Source organism: Esox lucius, chromosome 9 (assembly GCF_011004845.1).
Source record: "Esox lucius isolate fEsoLuc1 chromosome 9, fEsoLuc1.pri, whole genome shotgun sequence".
Lineage (NCBI taxonomy): Eukaryota > Metazoa > Chordata > Actinopteri > Esociformes > Esocidae > Esox > Esox lucius.
The window spans coordinates 22469064-22486932 of NC_047577.1; the positions used below are offsets into that span (position 1 = coordinate 22469064).

A 17869-nucleotide genomic window follows, 5' to 3' on the forward strand; every position below is an offset into this window, starting at 1 on the left:
GATATATGTAAAAACTGTTATAAACAACTAAAGAAAATGAAAGGTAATTCAATGTTAAATAGAACCTCCGAGCCCACCTCCCCGCAGCCTCCTCCTCTCCTCCCCGTCCTCCAGTGGCCTCAGCTCCTCCGGCTCCTCGTCTGTGGTGCCCGAGGTGGTGGGCTGGAAGTCCCGCAGTTCCGTCTCCTTGTCGATGATCACCCATTCTTTGCTGTCGAAGTCCTCCTCTTCTGCCAGCGGTACCGACCGGATAAATGCGTTACTGTGGGCTTCCTGGTCCACGGACGCCACCGAGCCGTCGCCGTGGCGCCCGCGCTGCAGGCCGCCCTCCACCGACAGCATCATGGCAGGCTGGGATGAGTAGACATGGCGTGACGGGGAGCCTAGGATGTCCATGCGGGACCTGATACTGAGGCACATGCACAGAAATACACAAACAGACACATTTACTTAGCTACCTAAACAGGGACGTCAAAGTCGATTGGCCTTATAAAAATCATCTTTTTACTGATCCTCTTACCCTCCTATTAACCTACATTTTTATGCCTAAACTTAACTTTATCCTAACTCCTAACATTAACCCGCATCCTAATTTAACCTTTTGCCTAAAACACTTAAAAAACAAAAAAGATTTCTCAAAATGTCCCCATGTATCCTTAGATTTTCCTGCATATACAACTCAAAGGCTGCCGCTATCCAAAATCTCTCACAGCCTCTGTGTTGGCATTGTAAAACATCATTTTGCCCTCATACGCTAAATAGCCTACCAGCAGAGGCGTTGCTAGGATCACAAAATAGCCCCCCACCCCCCTTCACCCCCCTTCACGTCTACATTGTCATAATGCGCGATCGGAATTATAGATGAATAGATTAGGGGCTTGTTTGTATTATAATATTTTTGGGTCAATTTGAGACCCAGAGCTATTCATAAAAGATCTGGGACTATAGCCACGGACGCCCAGGCCTAACGACGCCACTGCCTACCAGTGATATACTGCAGCGAATGTGACCAAAGGGGGAAACTTTTTTCATATTGGCAGTGTTGCCAGATTTGGCCGATAATTGGGCAATTTTTAACGGGCTTGGGCAGGTCGATTTACAAATAGGGTTGTATAGAAAATGTAGAGTTTGCGCAGATTACACGGTTCACTGTCAGTGACCTGGCAACCTTGCATACAGGACTTAATCTCTTCTGGCGTCACAGAGATGAGTAACGTCAGAAAAAACAAGTGGAACCTAGTTTTATTTTACACCCAAGCATGTCAAAATATTTGAATAGCACTATTGTGACTAAACTACATCCAATCTGCATAACATTTGTTAACATTTGAGATGACGTCTAGTAGAATCAAAGATGTTCAACAGAGTTCATGAGACAGACAAAGAAAAGATAAAAAAGATAAAAGATAATTAGATTAAGGTATGTAGGCTACTGTCCTCAACAACATTTTGAATGCAATATTCAGTGAAAAAATATACAATTAACATATTTAAGTCACTAACAATATATATATATATATGAACGTGAAAACGCTCGATGAGCGCAAGCAGCATAGCCAACAGCCTACTGCTAAATGAAGTCAAGGCAAGGATGGAGGAAAGAACAATGCTAGAAGGCCGTAATATATAGGCCTAAAATGCTGATGTGTTTTTAATGCAAGTCAAACGAACATGAAAATAGTATAACAACAAAAATAGACAAAAATAATATTGACTGTGATTAATTATAAAGCTTGATGAGTGATTTCATATTTTTATGTGAGTCCTAGATCTTCTAATAAACGTAGTTTTGATGCTCAATGGCAAAATGTTTTCAGGTGGCTCAGACAAATTGAAGAGGGAATGATATGCTCTGTATGCTAGAAATATTGTGCAGCCAATGTGTTTGGGGGCTTAGAGAAACAAAAAAATGTCTACTAGTACTGGATAGGAGAGGGGAACAAAAAAAACACAATGGTAAAATCCGACATATATGAAACAAAAAACAAAAAATATAAAATATGTAACATTTTAATATGTGAAGAATCGATTTATTGCTTGTTTTTTGGTTGCTATTCTATTAGGGAGGACATTGTAGTGTGCATTAGCTGCTCAGGTGGACATGGACAAAAGGACATATTTAACACTATCATAGTTTTCTTTTTCAAGTGACCAGATATTATATAAAGTATATCAAAGAGGGGCGTCCGGCAGAGCACAGGGTAGTGGGGGGGTACCACCTTTGACTAATTTTCAGCCAGGAAAAACCCTGATGAATCACATTTTTCTGATTCAACTACAGTCTGGGGATGTTTTTGTCCATGTTTATATAACACACAGACAAACACATGACTACTGTATATATCAGCAGTTAGCAGTTTCACAGACCCGAACCCAAGAGGTTTCCTGAACTGCCTGGGCTGAACATCCTGGGCTGGGCTTTACACTAAAAGCTGGTACCTTTGGCCATAGCCATCGATGGCCCGCCCTTCGGCCGCTGACATGCGGTCTGACTCAGGGCTGTTGATGCGACGGTACCGGAGCGAGCGCATCTGGCCACTGGGTGACTCAGGCGCCAGTCCTGCCCGGCATGGGGACAGGGGACAGGCCCCTCTGCTGGGTTCATCCCCCTCCTGGAGGCCCTGCAGACACAGGGTGGAAGGGAAAGGATAATACAACATTAGAAAAATGCAGTCCAGTCTACAGTACATCATACATTTTACATTTTAGCAGAGCAATTTGTGGTTATTGCATTCATCTTAAGATAGATACTAGGGACAAGCACAGAATCCAGTGATAGTACTGTAACAACCCCTTATTTACAGAAGTAACTATCAGCAAAGTCAGTGCTGGAAGAAAATAAATTAGGTTACATTTTATAATAATAAAAATTGCAAGCATGTGCCTTCCTACTCTACAAGTTTTGTTTTATTTTTGTCTGTTCTTCTGTCTGTCTGTCTGTTCTTCTGTCTGTCTGTCTGTCCTTCTGTCTGTCTATCATCCTCCGCAAATCTTACCAATCCATCATCCATCATCATCCATCCCATATTTATTCATTCAAGTCCATCTATTGCTTATATCAAAAACATGTAGTTGAAACGCTACTCTGATCAGCAAAACCTGTCATTATAGCCACACCAGTTTACTAGATCTACTAGATTAGAACAGTACACTTCCCCATGGCAAGCGATGCCATCATTTTGGTGAGCAGGCAGTTCACTACTAAGGCCACCTCCACTTCCCACTTCTTCTCCCCCAACCCCCTTTCTGTCCCCCTCTGCCTCCCACCCACCTTGGTCAGACTCATCCGGAGTTTGTTGCGGTTGAAGTCAGTGTCCTCCCAGCCCTCACCCTCAGTGGGTGTCTGGGCCACGCCGCCTCCTCCCCCCTCGCCTCCCTGGCGGCTTCCGGCTGGAGCCGGGGCTGGAGGAGCGTTCTCCTGGTTGCTGAGGTGCTGGTCTTGAAGCACATCACCCGTGTTGTCCCTTTGGAGGTCTCCAGGGTCCGGGGTGTTTAGGGCTCTGGTGAGAGAGGATCAGAGGGAGTTCTGGTTGTATCACTTTATTAGAGCAGGGGCCTGATGACACTTAAAGAATGCATAGGAAAGACGTATGCAATGAATCAAAACAAATACCTCAAAATGCATGTAACACCTGTACATAATTACATGTTTTCTGGCTGTGAAGTACACCCAGCCCAACTCCATCCCAAAATGCTTTTGGAATAATGAATGCCACCCTCGAAGTTCAATAAACATCTATTTACATGTTCATTTATTCAGTGACACGTTATTTGGAAACAGGAATATGGAATACATTTTTACAGCCCTATTTATTACTATAATGCGTTGAGTGTGGGACTGGCATTACAGTAGCAACCCTGAGGAGTGACAGCAGCATAGATGGATACAAAGCCTGTTATCTCTCTTTGTTCATTTCGAGGCTCAGTCTATTTTCCTGAAGCACATACTATTTTCTAGTGCACTCCTATTTTTGAGAGCCCAATGGTTAAAGTGCACTATAAAGGGAACAGGGTACCATTTGGGGCAAATTTGGACCAAAAAACACTAATGATGTCCCTGGAGATAAGGAGGCCATTGTTGTGAGGAAGTCTTGCAGCTGTTTGTGGTGTCTCAAAGTGTGTGTGTGTGTGTGTGTGTGTGTGTCTAGGTGGGCTGAAGGATAAAGAGCCTCAAACAAGATAGTCATCCGAGAGAGACAGACAAAGAGACATAGAAAAAGACAGAGGGTGTCAGACAGAGATAGACAAAAACCGACAGAACGAGACAGAGAAAAACCGACAGAGAATGACAGAGATTGACAAAGATTGACAGACTGATTCACAGCCATTTTTGCCCATCTATAAAGGGGGCCAATAATTCTGGACGGCACTATACTGGATATATAAAATGGTAATTATATTGGGATCCTTACCCAACCGTGGTGGGGGCGGGACGTTGGTTGTGCTGTTGTTGGGTGGCTGCACCAGGGGACTGGGTGGAGTCTGTCCCTCCTTTCTCCCAGTCAAACGGCTCGTTCTCCGTGATGATGCGTTCTTTCATGCTGGTCTCAAACACTGACATCAGCAGCTGAGAATGGCGAGGAAAATGTTTTACTTTAGTTATATAACAAATGGCAATCTCTTCTTTAGCTGACCAAATAAAACAACTTCAAAAGAGACCTTCTATTCAAAGTAGCGAGAAAAGGAGGGAAATTAAATATTCAAATTTCTTATTGGAAATAGCACAGGGAGATCATGGAAGCATAGATTAAGTCAATATATCGGTTTGTGTGTGGTAGGATTTTATGCACTGCAAAAAATATATGGTTTGTCAAGTATATTTATCTTATTTGCAGGTTAAAAACCATACCATCCTTAAAATGTGGTATATTGTTCTTAACAAGCTAGATTATAACGCTTGTTTTTAGAAAATATGCCTTGAATATCGTGTAATGTTTCTTGTTCCATTGGCAGATTATTTCACTTATTTCAAGCAAATATCACCTAAAATATAGTTAAATTGTCTTGTTCCAATGTCATTCTTTTTTTGCAGTGTGGTAACTTAATGCTCTGTACAGACTTTGGATGGTACCTGATAATCTGGTTTGGTGTAGTAGTCAAGGCCCAATACATGGTCGAGGAATATATGGAACTCTGAAGGCATGTGTTTCAGCAGCATCCGGTGGTCATATCGCTCTTTTATCTGCCCAACTTGTTCCTGCACACAACATATGGAAACCCCGATTCATTTACTGCCCAATGGGGTTGTGATCTAGACTATACAACCCAAAAAAGCATGCATGGGTGCGTACTTCGAAAATCCACCAGAAATAGTCACAATATAACCGCAAAATATTTTTAGGCTTACTATAACGTAGCTACTGAAGGTTGTGACCAGCAAAGTTTTTGTCTATCCTGACCCAAAAAGCAAGCACTGATGCATACTTCGAAAATCCAAAAGAAATAATTGCAGTATAACTGTAAACAGTTTTATTTTAGGCCTAGTATACCGTAGCGACCAATGGTTGTAGCCAGTGAAATTTTGTCTATCCAGAATAAATCCTAATGCATAACTTGTTTTGACTGTGACAAGATTCAAACGTGGGACATCTTGTTTGGCGGCCCGCTTCTCTAATCAATACACTATTTAACAAGGGGTACTCAGTCAGTCAGTCACTCACTCAGTAAGAGACATTTGCTCTTCTTGGCCGGCTCCGCTTATGCGTTTTGGCAAAAATAGAAACATTTTGTTTTGTCTCTATTATCCATAGGTCTGCAGATATATAACACACACAAGTTCTGGCCAAAAGGGGGTTTGTATCCATCGGGCATAACCTAAATCTTATTCAAATTCCTTCTATACAACACAAAATTGAACCATGCAAGGGAAAACCCTTCTCAGGGTTAAAACCCAGAGAAGAGGGAAGAAACCTAGAGAAGACCTGGACTCTGAGGGGTGGCCCATTCTATTCTGGTTATGCCGGGTGGAGATTATATACTACATGACCTTTTTAAGACCACATTGTTCATGGATTTATGTACACGCTCAGTTTGTTCAGCTGGTCGATAAACACTGGTTTGCTGAGCAGAATCCAGATCAGCACCACAACCAGGGGAACTTGGACAGGGAAAGTCAGGTGGGCTGCGGACAGTGACAGCAGGAGTAACAAAAAAAACTGTTGGTCTTGCCACTATTAAGGGTTTTTATTGGTTTGTGGATTTCTACCAGAGGGGGAAATGTGTTCTTTCCCATTCACAGATCTGACTCTTGTGAATCATAGGGGCACTCTCAATTTTACCCAGTTGCCATCGGAAAGCACATATTAGCCTATATTTCAGCTTTCAGCCAAGCAAAGGCCGCCTTGAGTACAGTGTGCAGTTTCTTAAGGGCAGCGGAGCAAGAGAGTCAGCAAGTATAAGAATGGATGAACTTCAGAGATATGGGCTGGTTTAGGATTGCGGCAGTAAGAGAAAGTAGAGAACTTCCGTAAAAGCATTTTGCTCAGCTTGCAATCTACTTACTATTACTTGTTATTTAACTTCTACAATTTGGTAGAAATACAGCTGGTCTGTCGTAGAAGAATGAAAATAATCTACCTTGTCTTTGATCTTCCGCCATGGTAGCTGTCCAACTGCAAATTCCACCAACATGTAAAATAAAGACCATAAGTCATCATGGCGGCCCATTTCCTGAGGAGAGTCGAATACAAAATAAAATGATTATAAATTATATTGTCATCAATAATATATTACTTACATTACAACACTATTTTAAAAGTGTTAAAATAGTTTTGTATAATCTCAGCCAGTAGTTGTAAAAGTGGTGCTAATCAGCCTAAATGCATCCTTGTTTTTTGTCAACTACAGTGGATATAAAAAGTTTACACACCCCTGTTAAAATGCCAGGTTCTTGTGATGTAAAAGAATGAGACAAAGATAAATCATGTCAGAACTTTGTCCACCTTTAATGTGACCTATAACGTGAACAATTCAATTGAAAAACAAACTGAAATCTTTGAGGGGGAAAAAAACAAAAACAAAAACTCACAATTATCTGGTTGCATAAGTGTGCACACCCTTAAACTAATACTTTGTTGAAGCACCTTTTGATTTTACACTCAGTCTTCTTGGGTAGGAGACTTTTAACATGGCATATCTTGACATTGCAATATTTGCCCACTCTTCTTTGCAAAAGCGCTCCAAATCTGTCAGATTGCGAGATCATCTCCTGTGCACAGCCCTCTTCAGATCACCCCACAGATGTTCAATTGGATTCAGGTCTGGGCTCTGGCTTGGCCATTTCAAAACGTTAATCTGCTTCTGGTGAAGCCATGCTTTTGTGGATTTGGATGTGTGCTTTGGGTCATTGTCATGCTGAAAGGTGAACCTCCTCTTCATCTTCAGCTTTCTAACGGACGCCTGCTGCCACCGCCATGCTTCACTGTGGGTATGGTGTTCTTTGGGTGATGTGCAGTATGGTTTTTGCACCAAACATACCTTTTGGCATTATGGCCAAAAAGTTCAACCTTGGTTTCATCAGACCATAACACATTTTCCCACGTGCTTTTGGGAGACTTGATGTTTGTTTTTGCAAACTTCAGCTGGGCTTGGATGTTTTTCTTTGTAAGAAAAGTCTTGCCACACTACCCCATAGCCTATTGATATGAAGAATACAGGAGATTGTTGTCACATGTAGCACACAGCCAGTACTTGCCAGAAATTCCTGCAGTTCCTTTAATGTTGCTGTAGGCCTCTTGGAAGCCTCCCACACCAGATGTCTTCTCGTCTTTTCATCAATTTTGGAGGGACGTCCAGTTCCTGGTAATGTCTCTGTTGTGCCATATTTTCTCCACTTGATGATGATGGTATATCTAATGCTTTGGAAATAATTTTGTACCCTTTTCCTGACTAATATCTTTCAACAATGAGATCCCTCAGATGCTTTGGAAGCTCTCTGCAGACCATGGCTTTTGCTCTAAGAATATGTCAGGAAATTCCTACTAGAGCAGCTGAACTTTATTTGTGATTAATCAGAGTCACTTTAAATAATGGCAGGTGTGTAATGATTTCTATTTAACAAGAGTTTGAATGTGATTGGTTAATTCTGAACACACCCACATCCCCAGTTATAAGAGCGTGTGCACGCAACCAGGTTATTGTAAGGTTTTATTTTTCATTTTTCCCCCTAAAAGATTTCAGTTTGTTTTTCAATTGAATTGTTCACATTATAGGTCACATTAAAAGTGGAAAAGTTTCTGACATGATTTATCTTTGTGTAGACTTTTTATATCCACTGTACATCATCAGTAGTGTACCTAGTCAAGCATTTCAACCCCCCATTTTAAAAAAGCAAACATACCATATTTTAATGTGGTGTGCCTAAAATCCCAGAATACCTCTTTAATAGCCACAGATTTACTGCAAGGTTTAAAGTGTAACAACGTTTAATAGCATAGGATACCAAATCCTATTGCATATAATAGTGACATCATTAACAATTAGAAAACTCTGAGAATATTTACTTTGTTTTTATGTGCGTTGACTGAGGCATATCGGACAGTTCCTCGAAAACCTGCAACAGTTCGTGGCTGCAGGCACAAAGAAAGGAACAATATTACTCACTGTCTATTTGTAACATGCATATCTAAACATTTCAAATGTTTAGGTATGCAGGTATGCATCGTTTAGGTATGCATCTCGAAATGAATCATTCTAAGTTTTGTCCTTATACAGTTTACTCATGAAAACTGAAAAACATTTAGATTTAAACTATTTAAATTAAATATTCATCCCGCATCCATAAGAACCAAATAAACATAACATCGACTTCCAATGGTCTGAAAACCCCGAAGTACATGTTATTCATTGGGAAGTGTTCATTTGAATTTAACTGTCATGCGGTATAACACATCAAATATAGCCAATATCAATATATTTGTTGACACACGTGTACAATTGTCATAGAGGTGTTATTGATGCTCAATATAAACAGAATGAGCTTTGTTTAAAAGAAATTAACATAGAAACATAAGCAAGGGGTCACACCAGGCATCTATACACAAATATTACAACAAAATGCACATCCATGTATATACAGTGGGGCAAAAAAGTATTTAGTCAGCCACCAATTGTACAAGTTCTCCCACTTAAAAAGATGAGAGAGGCCTGTAATTTTCATCATAGGTACACTTCAACTAAGAGAGACAAAAAGAGTAAGAAAATCCAGAAAATCACATTGTTGGATTGTTAATGATTTTATTGGTAAATACCTCAGTAAAATAAGTATTTGGTCACCTACAAACAAGCAAGATTTCTGGCTCCCACAGACCTTCAGAACTTCTTCTTTAAGAGGCTCCTCTGTCCTGTATTAATGGCACCTGTTTGAACTTGTTATCAGTATAAAAGACACCTGTCCACAACAGTCACACTCCAAACTCCACTATGACCAAGACCAAAGTGCTGTCAAAGGACACCAGAAACAAAATTGTAGACCTGCACCAGGCTGGGAAGACTGAATCTGCAATAGGTAAGCAGCTTGGTGTGAAGAAATCAACTGTGGGAGCAATTATAAGAAAATGGAAGACATACAAGACCACTGATAATCTCCCTCGATCCGGGGCTCCACACAAGATCTCACCCCGTGGGGTCAAAATGAACACAAGAACGGTGAGCAAAAATCCCAGAACCACACAGGGGGACCTAGTGAATGACCTGCAGAGAGCTGGGACCAAAGTAACAAAGGCTCCCATCAGTAACACACTACGCTGCCAGGGACTCAAATCCTGCAGTGCCAGATGTGTCCCCCTGCTTTAGCCAGTACATGTCCAGGTTTGCTAGAGAGCATTTGGATGGTCCAGAGGAGGATTGGGAGAATGTCATATGGTCAGATGAAACCAAAATATAACTTTGTCGTGTTTGGAGGAGAAAGAATGCTGAGTTGCACCCAAAGAACACCATACCTACTGTGAAGCATGGGGGTGGAAACATCATGCTTTGGGGCTGTTTTTCTGCAAAGGGACCAGGACGACTGATCCATGTAAAGGAAATAATGAATGGGGCCATGTATCGTGAGATTTTGAGTGAAAACCTCCTTCCATCAGCAAGGGCATTGAAGATGAAACGTGGCTGGGTCTTTCAGCATGACAATGATCCCAAACACACCGCCCGGGCAATGAAGGAGTGGCTTCGTAAGAAGTATTTCAAGGTCCTGGAGTGGCCTAGCCAGTCACCAGATCTCAACCCCATAGAAAATCTTTGGAGGGAGTTGAAAGTCCTTGTTGCCCAGCGACAGCCCCAAAACATCACTACTCTAGAGGAGATCTGCATGGAGGAATGGGACAAAATACCTGCAACAGTGTGTGAAAACCTTGTGAAGACTTAAAGAAAACATTTGATCTCTGTCATTGCCAACAAAGGGTATATAACAAAGTATTGAGATTAATTTTTGTTATTGACCAAATACTTATTTTCCACCATAATGTACCAATAAATTAATAAAAAATCCTACAATGTGATTTTCTGGATTTATTTTCCTCATTTTGTCTCTCATAGTTGAAGTGTACCTATGATGAAAATTACAGGCCTCTCTCATCTTTTTAAGTGGGAGAACTTGTACAATTGGTGGCTGACTAAATACTTTTTTTGCCCCACTGTATGTATGTTTGATTCAGTAAGCATCTCTTGGGGACAAATACTCATGGAGAGAATAAACGTCAACAATCTGTCAAGGCTGACAATTAATTTGGTGATCATGTGACCAGCAGTAGTTCCTGGTCTTGGGGTTTTCCATGTTGATTATCTGGACCAATCAGAATTAGTAGAAGGCTGTGTTTAAACTGGGACTGAGATTTAAAGCCTATGTGTGGACGACAAAACAAAATTCCACTAGATTCCACACAAAGTTACATTTGTCTATATCATCAAAATATATTAAACAATATTATGATTTTGGTCATTACAATTATTATTGTAAACAGACATTATGTAAGCAATACTGACTTGAATAAAACCATAATGGCATTATATCAGGGTTGAACATAATAAGTATTATATAAAAACATATTGAAGTACTTTAATTTAACTATTTTGCCTGAATATTGATATATTTGCAGAACTGACAAATCTGAAAACACCAAAAGAGAATTGAGCCTCAGTATCGTGGAACATGCTGTTTGTTCTCCACCATGACATTAGTCACCATGACATTAGCTACCATGACATTAGCCACCATGACATTAGCTCTATGGGAACACTTACGGATTGAGTCCCAAGTTGTTTCTTAAAGACGAGCAGTAAAAACTTGATCTTCAAACCAAACAGCACACCATTCCCAACCTAGTGCACTACATTTGACCAAAACCTTATGGGTCAATTAAGTAAAATTCAGGTTTGGATATAACACATTTGCTATCAACCAGTGGTTAGGCATTTTCCACCCTTTGGGAAGACATAAAGGTGGCCTAAGATTGCACTTTCACAATGTCCTATAAAATATATTGACTAAATGCTTCTTTGGTGACAAGTAGATGCTTCACACTGTATGTCATGCCTTATATTTCATATTCCCTATATGCAGACATGGCTGTAAGAGACTATTACAAAATTGGGGAACTTCCACACTGTTCTAACTGAATGATCATTACACGTTTTGTTGCTTTCAGGATGCTGGTGATTTGCTTGCGTCTGATTAGGTCCCATTAAAGGACTTCAGGGCTGTATTCTGCCACAGCTAAAACTAAGAGCAACAGAAGATAAAAGTATATGTTAGAGACAGTGTAAGTTAGAATACAACTCTAAGTACATTGCTGTGTATAGCTGTTGCTATTTTAAAAAGCTATAAATAGCAATAATGCTGTCTAACCAAAAAGAAACAGAACCACTTGGCTAAACATTCATGTAAGTATAAGAGAAATTTCGAAAGAATGTATTCTTGGTGTGACCCCTAGCTATGAGGAGAACAGAAAGCTTGGTGACCAGACTCACGTCACTCTGTCATATTGCACATGACAGCCATGGGGGAACAAGGATCTGATGGAGAAACGGGTTGGAGCATGCACTTCAAAATCAAAAGTCCAAAGGAACTGTGAAAAAACAAAAAACAAAGGCAAGCACTGAAACAAAAGGAATGAATAAATACAAGGAAAGATAACAAAAAATAAGCAGAACAGTGACATATCAACATAGAGAAATTGTGCAATATTTCAGACATTTTCTCAAATAGATACTGAATTGTTTACACTTAATGAATTGATAATAAACAATGTCCTTGCTCATCATCAATGGCCATAATTATAACAAAATGATTGTTAAAATATATATACATTTTTATTAAAGCCCTGCAACAATCTTATTCTGGTTTGCAATTTAGTATTAATTTAAATACTGATTCCATTTAATTTGTGGGATGTTGTAGTCAGTGGGGACCTAACTTTTTCAAGCATTGCTGGTTTTATCATCTAAAATTGCAAGTGGATTAAATGTAACCCTATCCAGACACATGTTGCATGAAACAATACCACCCATGTAGGGTGATTGATAGTCTATAATATTATTACATTTCTGGCCTATAGAGTTTACCCATTAAACACACCAAAGGATCCTTATCCTGCAACAATATACAATTAAAATATCAACTAGCTTTAAATAAATATAATTATTTTGTTATTTGCCAGATGATAGCTGTAGTGCTATGTGCTGCCCTGTCTGTTTAAAACTGCAGGTCACCAGGTTATCATTGCAAATTAAAATTGGTTCTCAACTAACATAAATAATTACAGTGAAAGCCTTTTTTGCAACTTATATATGAATATACAAATTTGGAGGTTGCCACGTACAGGGTAACAAACATGCTTTCTGGCTATCAGCTGAGGGCTAATGGTTTGGGAACATGCATGCCACATCATGGTCTGTACTCAGACGTGACAGCAATTAACACCTTGTCCAATTTAGCAATTGTCACGTTCACACTGACTACGTCTGATCACATTTCAAATCGCACACTACATACTGCAAGTACATTCTCCGCGGGTGATGGTGAAATACGTACTTTTCACCGTACGTTTCATATTGCAACCTGGTCTCAGGACACTACGTAGACTATTTCATGAAAATCCATGTCACCCGATTTCGTATGATATGTGATATGATATGTTAGATTACATTACAATGCGCCACCAAAACGTATGATACATAACGAAATTATTAAAACGTTACATATCGTACGAACGCTATTACAACGTATCAAATGTTACGAGTGCTATTAAAACGTTTTTTAACTAAATGTTTAACCTGTGTGGCGAACCAGCAACATTTGGATGAGAAGGCAGTTATCTTACCCATTGCCCCACACTGGATATGTAGACTTGGGATGAGTAACAGCAACACAAAGGTAAGAAGAATATGTTACAAAAGCATTTTATCGTTCAAGTTAGGTTAACGTTAGGCATCATAGCACTGGGTTTAAAGTTAGGGTAAAGGTTTGGGCTTTGGTTAGGAAACAAAAAAGGTTAGGTTAAGGTTTGGTTAGGGTTAGGTCCCACAGCTCTGGGGTTCAGGTTAGGGTTTGGGTTAAGGTTAGGTATCACAGCACTAGGGTTATGGTTTGGGTTAGGATTATAAAGAAAATCACTTCAAACATATTTATGTTGTGATAACACCACTCGCCTTGGCTGGTTACAGGTTCCTCACTGGAGCAGTGGGTAGCGCACCTCTCTAGGATGTGGAAGGGCGCCGGTTTGAAAGCCGGTTTTCTGATATTTTTTTCTCAATTCCGACTCTAAGGTTATTTTACAGAAAGTAATATATCTTACAAAATCCCCTGGCTAAGATTTACATTAAATAGTCTGCATAATCCTTCTGAGACCAGGTTGCGTAAATAGTAAGCTCTGCCAGTATTGGGACCGATTGGGACATACTTCCTTGTAATAAAATTGTGTCTCAACATTAGATAATTTTGTCACGCATTCACGTGGATTAATGCCACGGCAAGTTTGAATATTTAGCTAGAGAGCATTATGCATTGTGTTAAATTGACTACTTCTTCTACAGATATCATCTGTGTACTGTATGGCATTTGCCACTGGCTGTTTCAATAGCTTACAATCCAGTAGTACTAGCATCTTTCCACTTGGAATAGTCATAAGAATTGAGACGAACTTTACACCGCAAAAGCTAACCTTGCTTGAACAACAACAACGTAGCTGGCTACATCTATAGACATCATTGCCATCTGCAACCAATGGATTACGCCTAAAATAGCTAATAATATTTACCTAGCTAGCATTCTACATTTCATGCCTCAACAATGTTTGTTTTTCTTTTATACAGGAATAACATCAATGCAATAACTATAATATACAGCCTAAAAAATTAAAAGACCACTGCACCTTTTTCTTTCCTTTCCAAAGATGTTGTCATCAGGGCACTTTTGGCATACTATTTCCAGTGTACTATGGTTTGGGACATTAGCCTGGCATACTATTTAGTATGAACAGAATGTGATTTGAGATTCAGACTTTAACCAGCAATTTTTTCTCCCATTTTCTGATTGGCTCAGATGCTAGTGTTAGAGACTAGCTATTCCATTAGAAGAAATGCTAAGCACTAGAAGCTAGCCGTGGGTGGTCAACAAAACACAGTATTAGGTGAGTTAGCGATTGTATGTAAGGCAAGTGCCAAATGGTCACAAGGTCAACAATCGCTGCAGTGGGTCACAGGCAGCCATAAAAGCTAGATGCAAAAAAATATGCTATAGCTACTGGCTATGGACTAACCACAAATATGCTGTGTCAACTGGCTGGGGGCTAACAGCTACATGTAAACAAATATTCCTGCAGGTTCTGGCTGGGGGCAAACAGTCACACGCAAACAAATATTCTGCGGGTTCTGGCTGGGGGCAAATAGCTAAAAGCTAAAAAATATGCTGTGGCTACTGGTTAGGGTCTGAAAACAACACTTTAACAAACATGACGTGTGGCTACAGATTAGGGGCTGGCAATGTTCACAAGAGGAAGGTCATTTAGACTGGAGACACACCTAACCCTGGCCTCCCTGTAGACCTGGGGGAAGGGCTTATATTGCTGTGGATAGCTACGGCGGAGGGAGGGGAATAAGGAAAGGAAGGAAAATGAGGGTAGTAAATGGCAGACAGGGTAGTAAATGGCAGGTAGACAGGGTAGTAAATGGCAGATAGACAGGGTAGTAAATGGCAGGTAGACAGGGTAGTAAATGGCAGGTAGACAGGGTAGTAAATGGCAGATAGACAGGGTTAGTAAATGGCAGATAGACAGTGTAGTAAATGGCAGATAGACAGGGTAGTAAATGGCAGATAGACAGGGCAATGGGAAAATTGATGAAACCAGTAAGGGAGATGAAATTTGGGGAGGCAAACAGGAGAGAAATACGGACGGAAACGACAATGAAAGACGAGAATGAGAGAGAGAGAAAGACACACTCATCCCAAATCAATGAGCTGAAGCTGAGTCAGCCGTGCTGGCTAGAGAAAGAAAAAAAGAAAAAAGGGAAAAAGGAGGAGGGGAACAGAGGATGGTTCTGGTGATGGGGGGGGGCATCCTCGCCGGCAGAGCCTCAGGGCATCGCCCGCTGACGCATGCAGCCAAATTAAATATTCATCTCACGCGGCTGCACTCACCAAGCTCCGAATGTAGAGAGTGGGAGGGGGGGGGGGGGGGGCAGAGAGAGATAGCGTGAGTGAGCCGCATGAGAACACTGAGATGGACAGAGCCTCAGATAGGAGAGGAAAGAAGAGAGGAATCTGGGAAGGAATGGTAGAGAGAAATAGAATGAAGTGGTGAGTACTTAAGTCCTAAAGAGAGATGAGAGGGAGACTCAGAGGGGAAATCTGATCGTGCTATGAGAAAGTGAGAGAGAGAGGGAGGGGAGATGGGAGGAGAAGAGTTGGAGCAATGGGAGGCAAAACGAGAGGAGACAAGAAAGGGTGCCAGCAGACGGAAGTGTAGAGGAGGCCAGAGACAAATTGTGTGCGTGAGGGACAAGAAGAAGAGTCTAGCAGAACCGAAGGAAGGAAGGGGTTGAGAAGGGTTAGGAAAAGGTAAGGAAGAGGAGTGCATGAGGGGAGGATGGGAGGTGGGAGTGCCTGAAGGGATTTTAAGAGGGATGGACAGAGTAGGAGGAGAGGAAATGGCAGGATGGAAGTGGGAGAGGATAAGGAAGTGGAGGTCGACACGACGGGATAGGAGAAGTGGATTGGATGGCGGGGGGAGGAGTGGACAAGCTAAAATAAGATCAGACGTAGAGAAAAGCACTTTGGATACCTCTATGGGAGGACTTAGTGTGTGTGTTTTTATGTACATGTGTATTGCGTGTGTGTGTGTGTGTGTGCCCAAATGGGATTTTGAGTGTTTGTGTGAGAATGTGTAAGGGAGAGTGAGAGACTCAAAGAGAAAGAAAAATAATGAGGGTTAAAAGAGTAAGAGACATTGAGGGGTGAATCAATAGACAGAGGGGTGAAAGAGAAAGAAAAAAGGGATACAAGGCCCTTTTCAGCGTAGAGTGCTTGATGCCATATCCCCTGAGAGTTTGATTAGCATATGAACTGACTACAAAGGTCAAGGATTAATGTAAATGATGAGAATCAGAATAGGGTGATGTGTATGAAGGTCTCAATGAACTTCAACGCATTAATAATAAATCAAATACAAAATAATGTGGACGCTTAAATTTGACATCCAGAATGTTTAAACAAGACAATGATAACCTAAATAAAATAAAAAAAGCATAGGTAATTTCACACACTGATAGAAAAAGACAACACTTCTGTTAAATGTACATAGCTGAGGAAAATTACATACTTAAGGTATACTAGTTCAAAGGTTTGGGGTCACTTAGAAATTTCCTTGTGAAAGAAACGCAAATACTTTGTCTATTAAAATAACCTCAAATTGATAAGAAATACAATGTGGACATTGTTAATGTTGTAAATGACTATTGTAGCTGGAAAAGGCTAGATATTTTTAATGGAATATCTTTATAGGTGTACAGAGGCCAAATATCAGCAACTATCACTGCTCTATTCTGTGGAAAATATATTTTTTGAATAAACATTTATATCAGTACTTTGATTAGTCCTTCAGAGTTCCTGTTATTCTGTCTACCTAATGCACAATGAATGACAATAGACATGTCTTCCATGGTCAATGTATTTCCCTTCTTTGTATCCAGGCACATTGTAATGAATGGAATGTTAGCAGAGCAAGGCTCCTTGGGCCTGGCAGAAACCACTACAAGTCTCCCTTTTGGGGAAAGGTCTTAATAGCAGCAGGGGGCTCCTGCTCCTTGTATTGTAGGTAAACAGGCCTCTGGTCCTTATGGGGAGAGCTGAGTTTACAAACCCACCTATAGTAACAAGCCACAGCTGTAATGTGTGCTGTATGTAAACAGGACTTCATTCCTTATGGGGAGAGCTGAGTTTACAAACCCACCTATAGTAACAAGCCCCAGCTGTAGTGTGTGCTGTAGGTAAACAGGACTTTATTCCTTATGGGGAGAACTGAGTTTACAAACCCACCTATAGTAACAAGCCCCAGCTGTAGTGTGTGCTGTAGGTAAACAGGACTTTATTCCTTATGGGGAGAACTGAGTTTACAAACCCACCTATAGTAACAAGCCCCAGCTGTAGTGTGTGCTGTAGGTAAACAAGACTCTATTCCTTATGGCGAGAACTGAGTTTACAAACCCACCTATAGTAACAAGCCCCAGCTGTAGTGTGTGTTGTAGGTAAACAGGACTCTATTCCTTATGGGGAGAACTGAGTTTACAAACCCACCTATAGTAACAAGCCCCAGCTGTAGTGTGTGTTGTAGGTAAACAGGACTCTATTCCTTATTGGGAGAGCTGAGTTTACAAACCCACC

At 40.7% G+C, this 17869-nt stretch overlaps 1 protein-coding gene across 6 annotated transcripts in view; it reads right to left on the reverse strand.

Annotated features, from left to right (window-relative positions):
- The window catches only part of ttbk1a (tau tubulin kinase 1a), a 57944-nt gene that overhangs the window by 22428 nt on the left and 17647 nt on the right, over window positions 1-17869 (reverse strand). For 5 of the 6 annotated variants that reach the window (XM_010898574.4, XM_034294156.1, XM_034294155.1 and 2 more), the window contains 7 exons: window positions 8502-8567; window positions 6577-6669; window positions 5072-5197; window positions 4413-4567; window positions 3272-3500; window positions 2440-2621; window positions 78-409 (listed from right to left, as the gene is read on the reverse strand). In XM_010898574.4, coding sequence (XP_010896876.2) covers window positions 78-409; window positions 2440-2621; window positions 3272-3500; window positions 4413-4567; window positions 5072-5197; window positions 6577-6669; window positions 8502-8567 — 1183 coding nt within the window. Of the gene's footprint in view, window positions 1-77; window positions 410-2439; window positions 2622-3271; window positions 3501-4412; window positions 4568-5071; window positions 5198-6576; window positions 6670-8501; window positions 8568-11961; window positions 11987-17869 lie in introns of those variants that run through there. The other variant, XM_010898578.4, reaches the window with a different exon arrangement.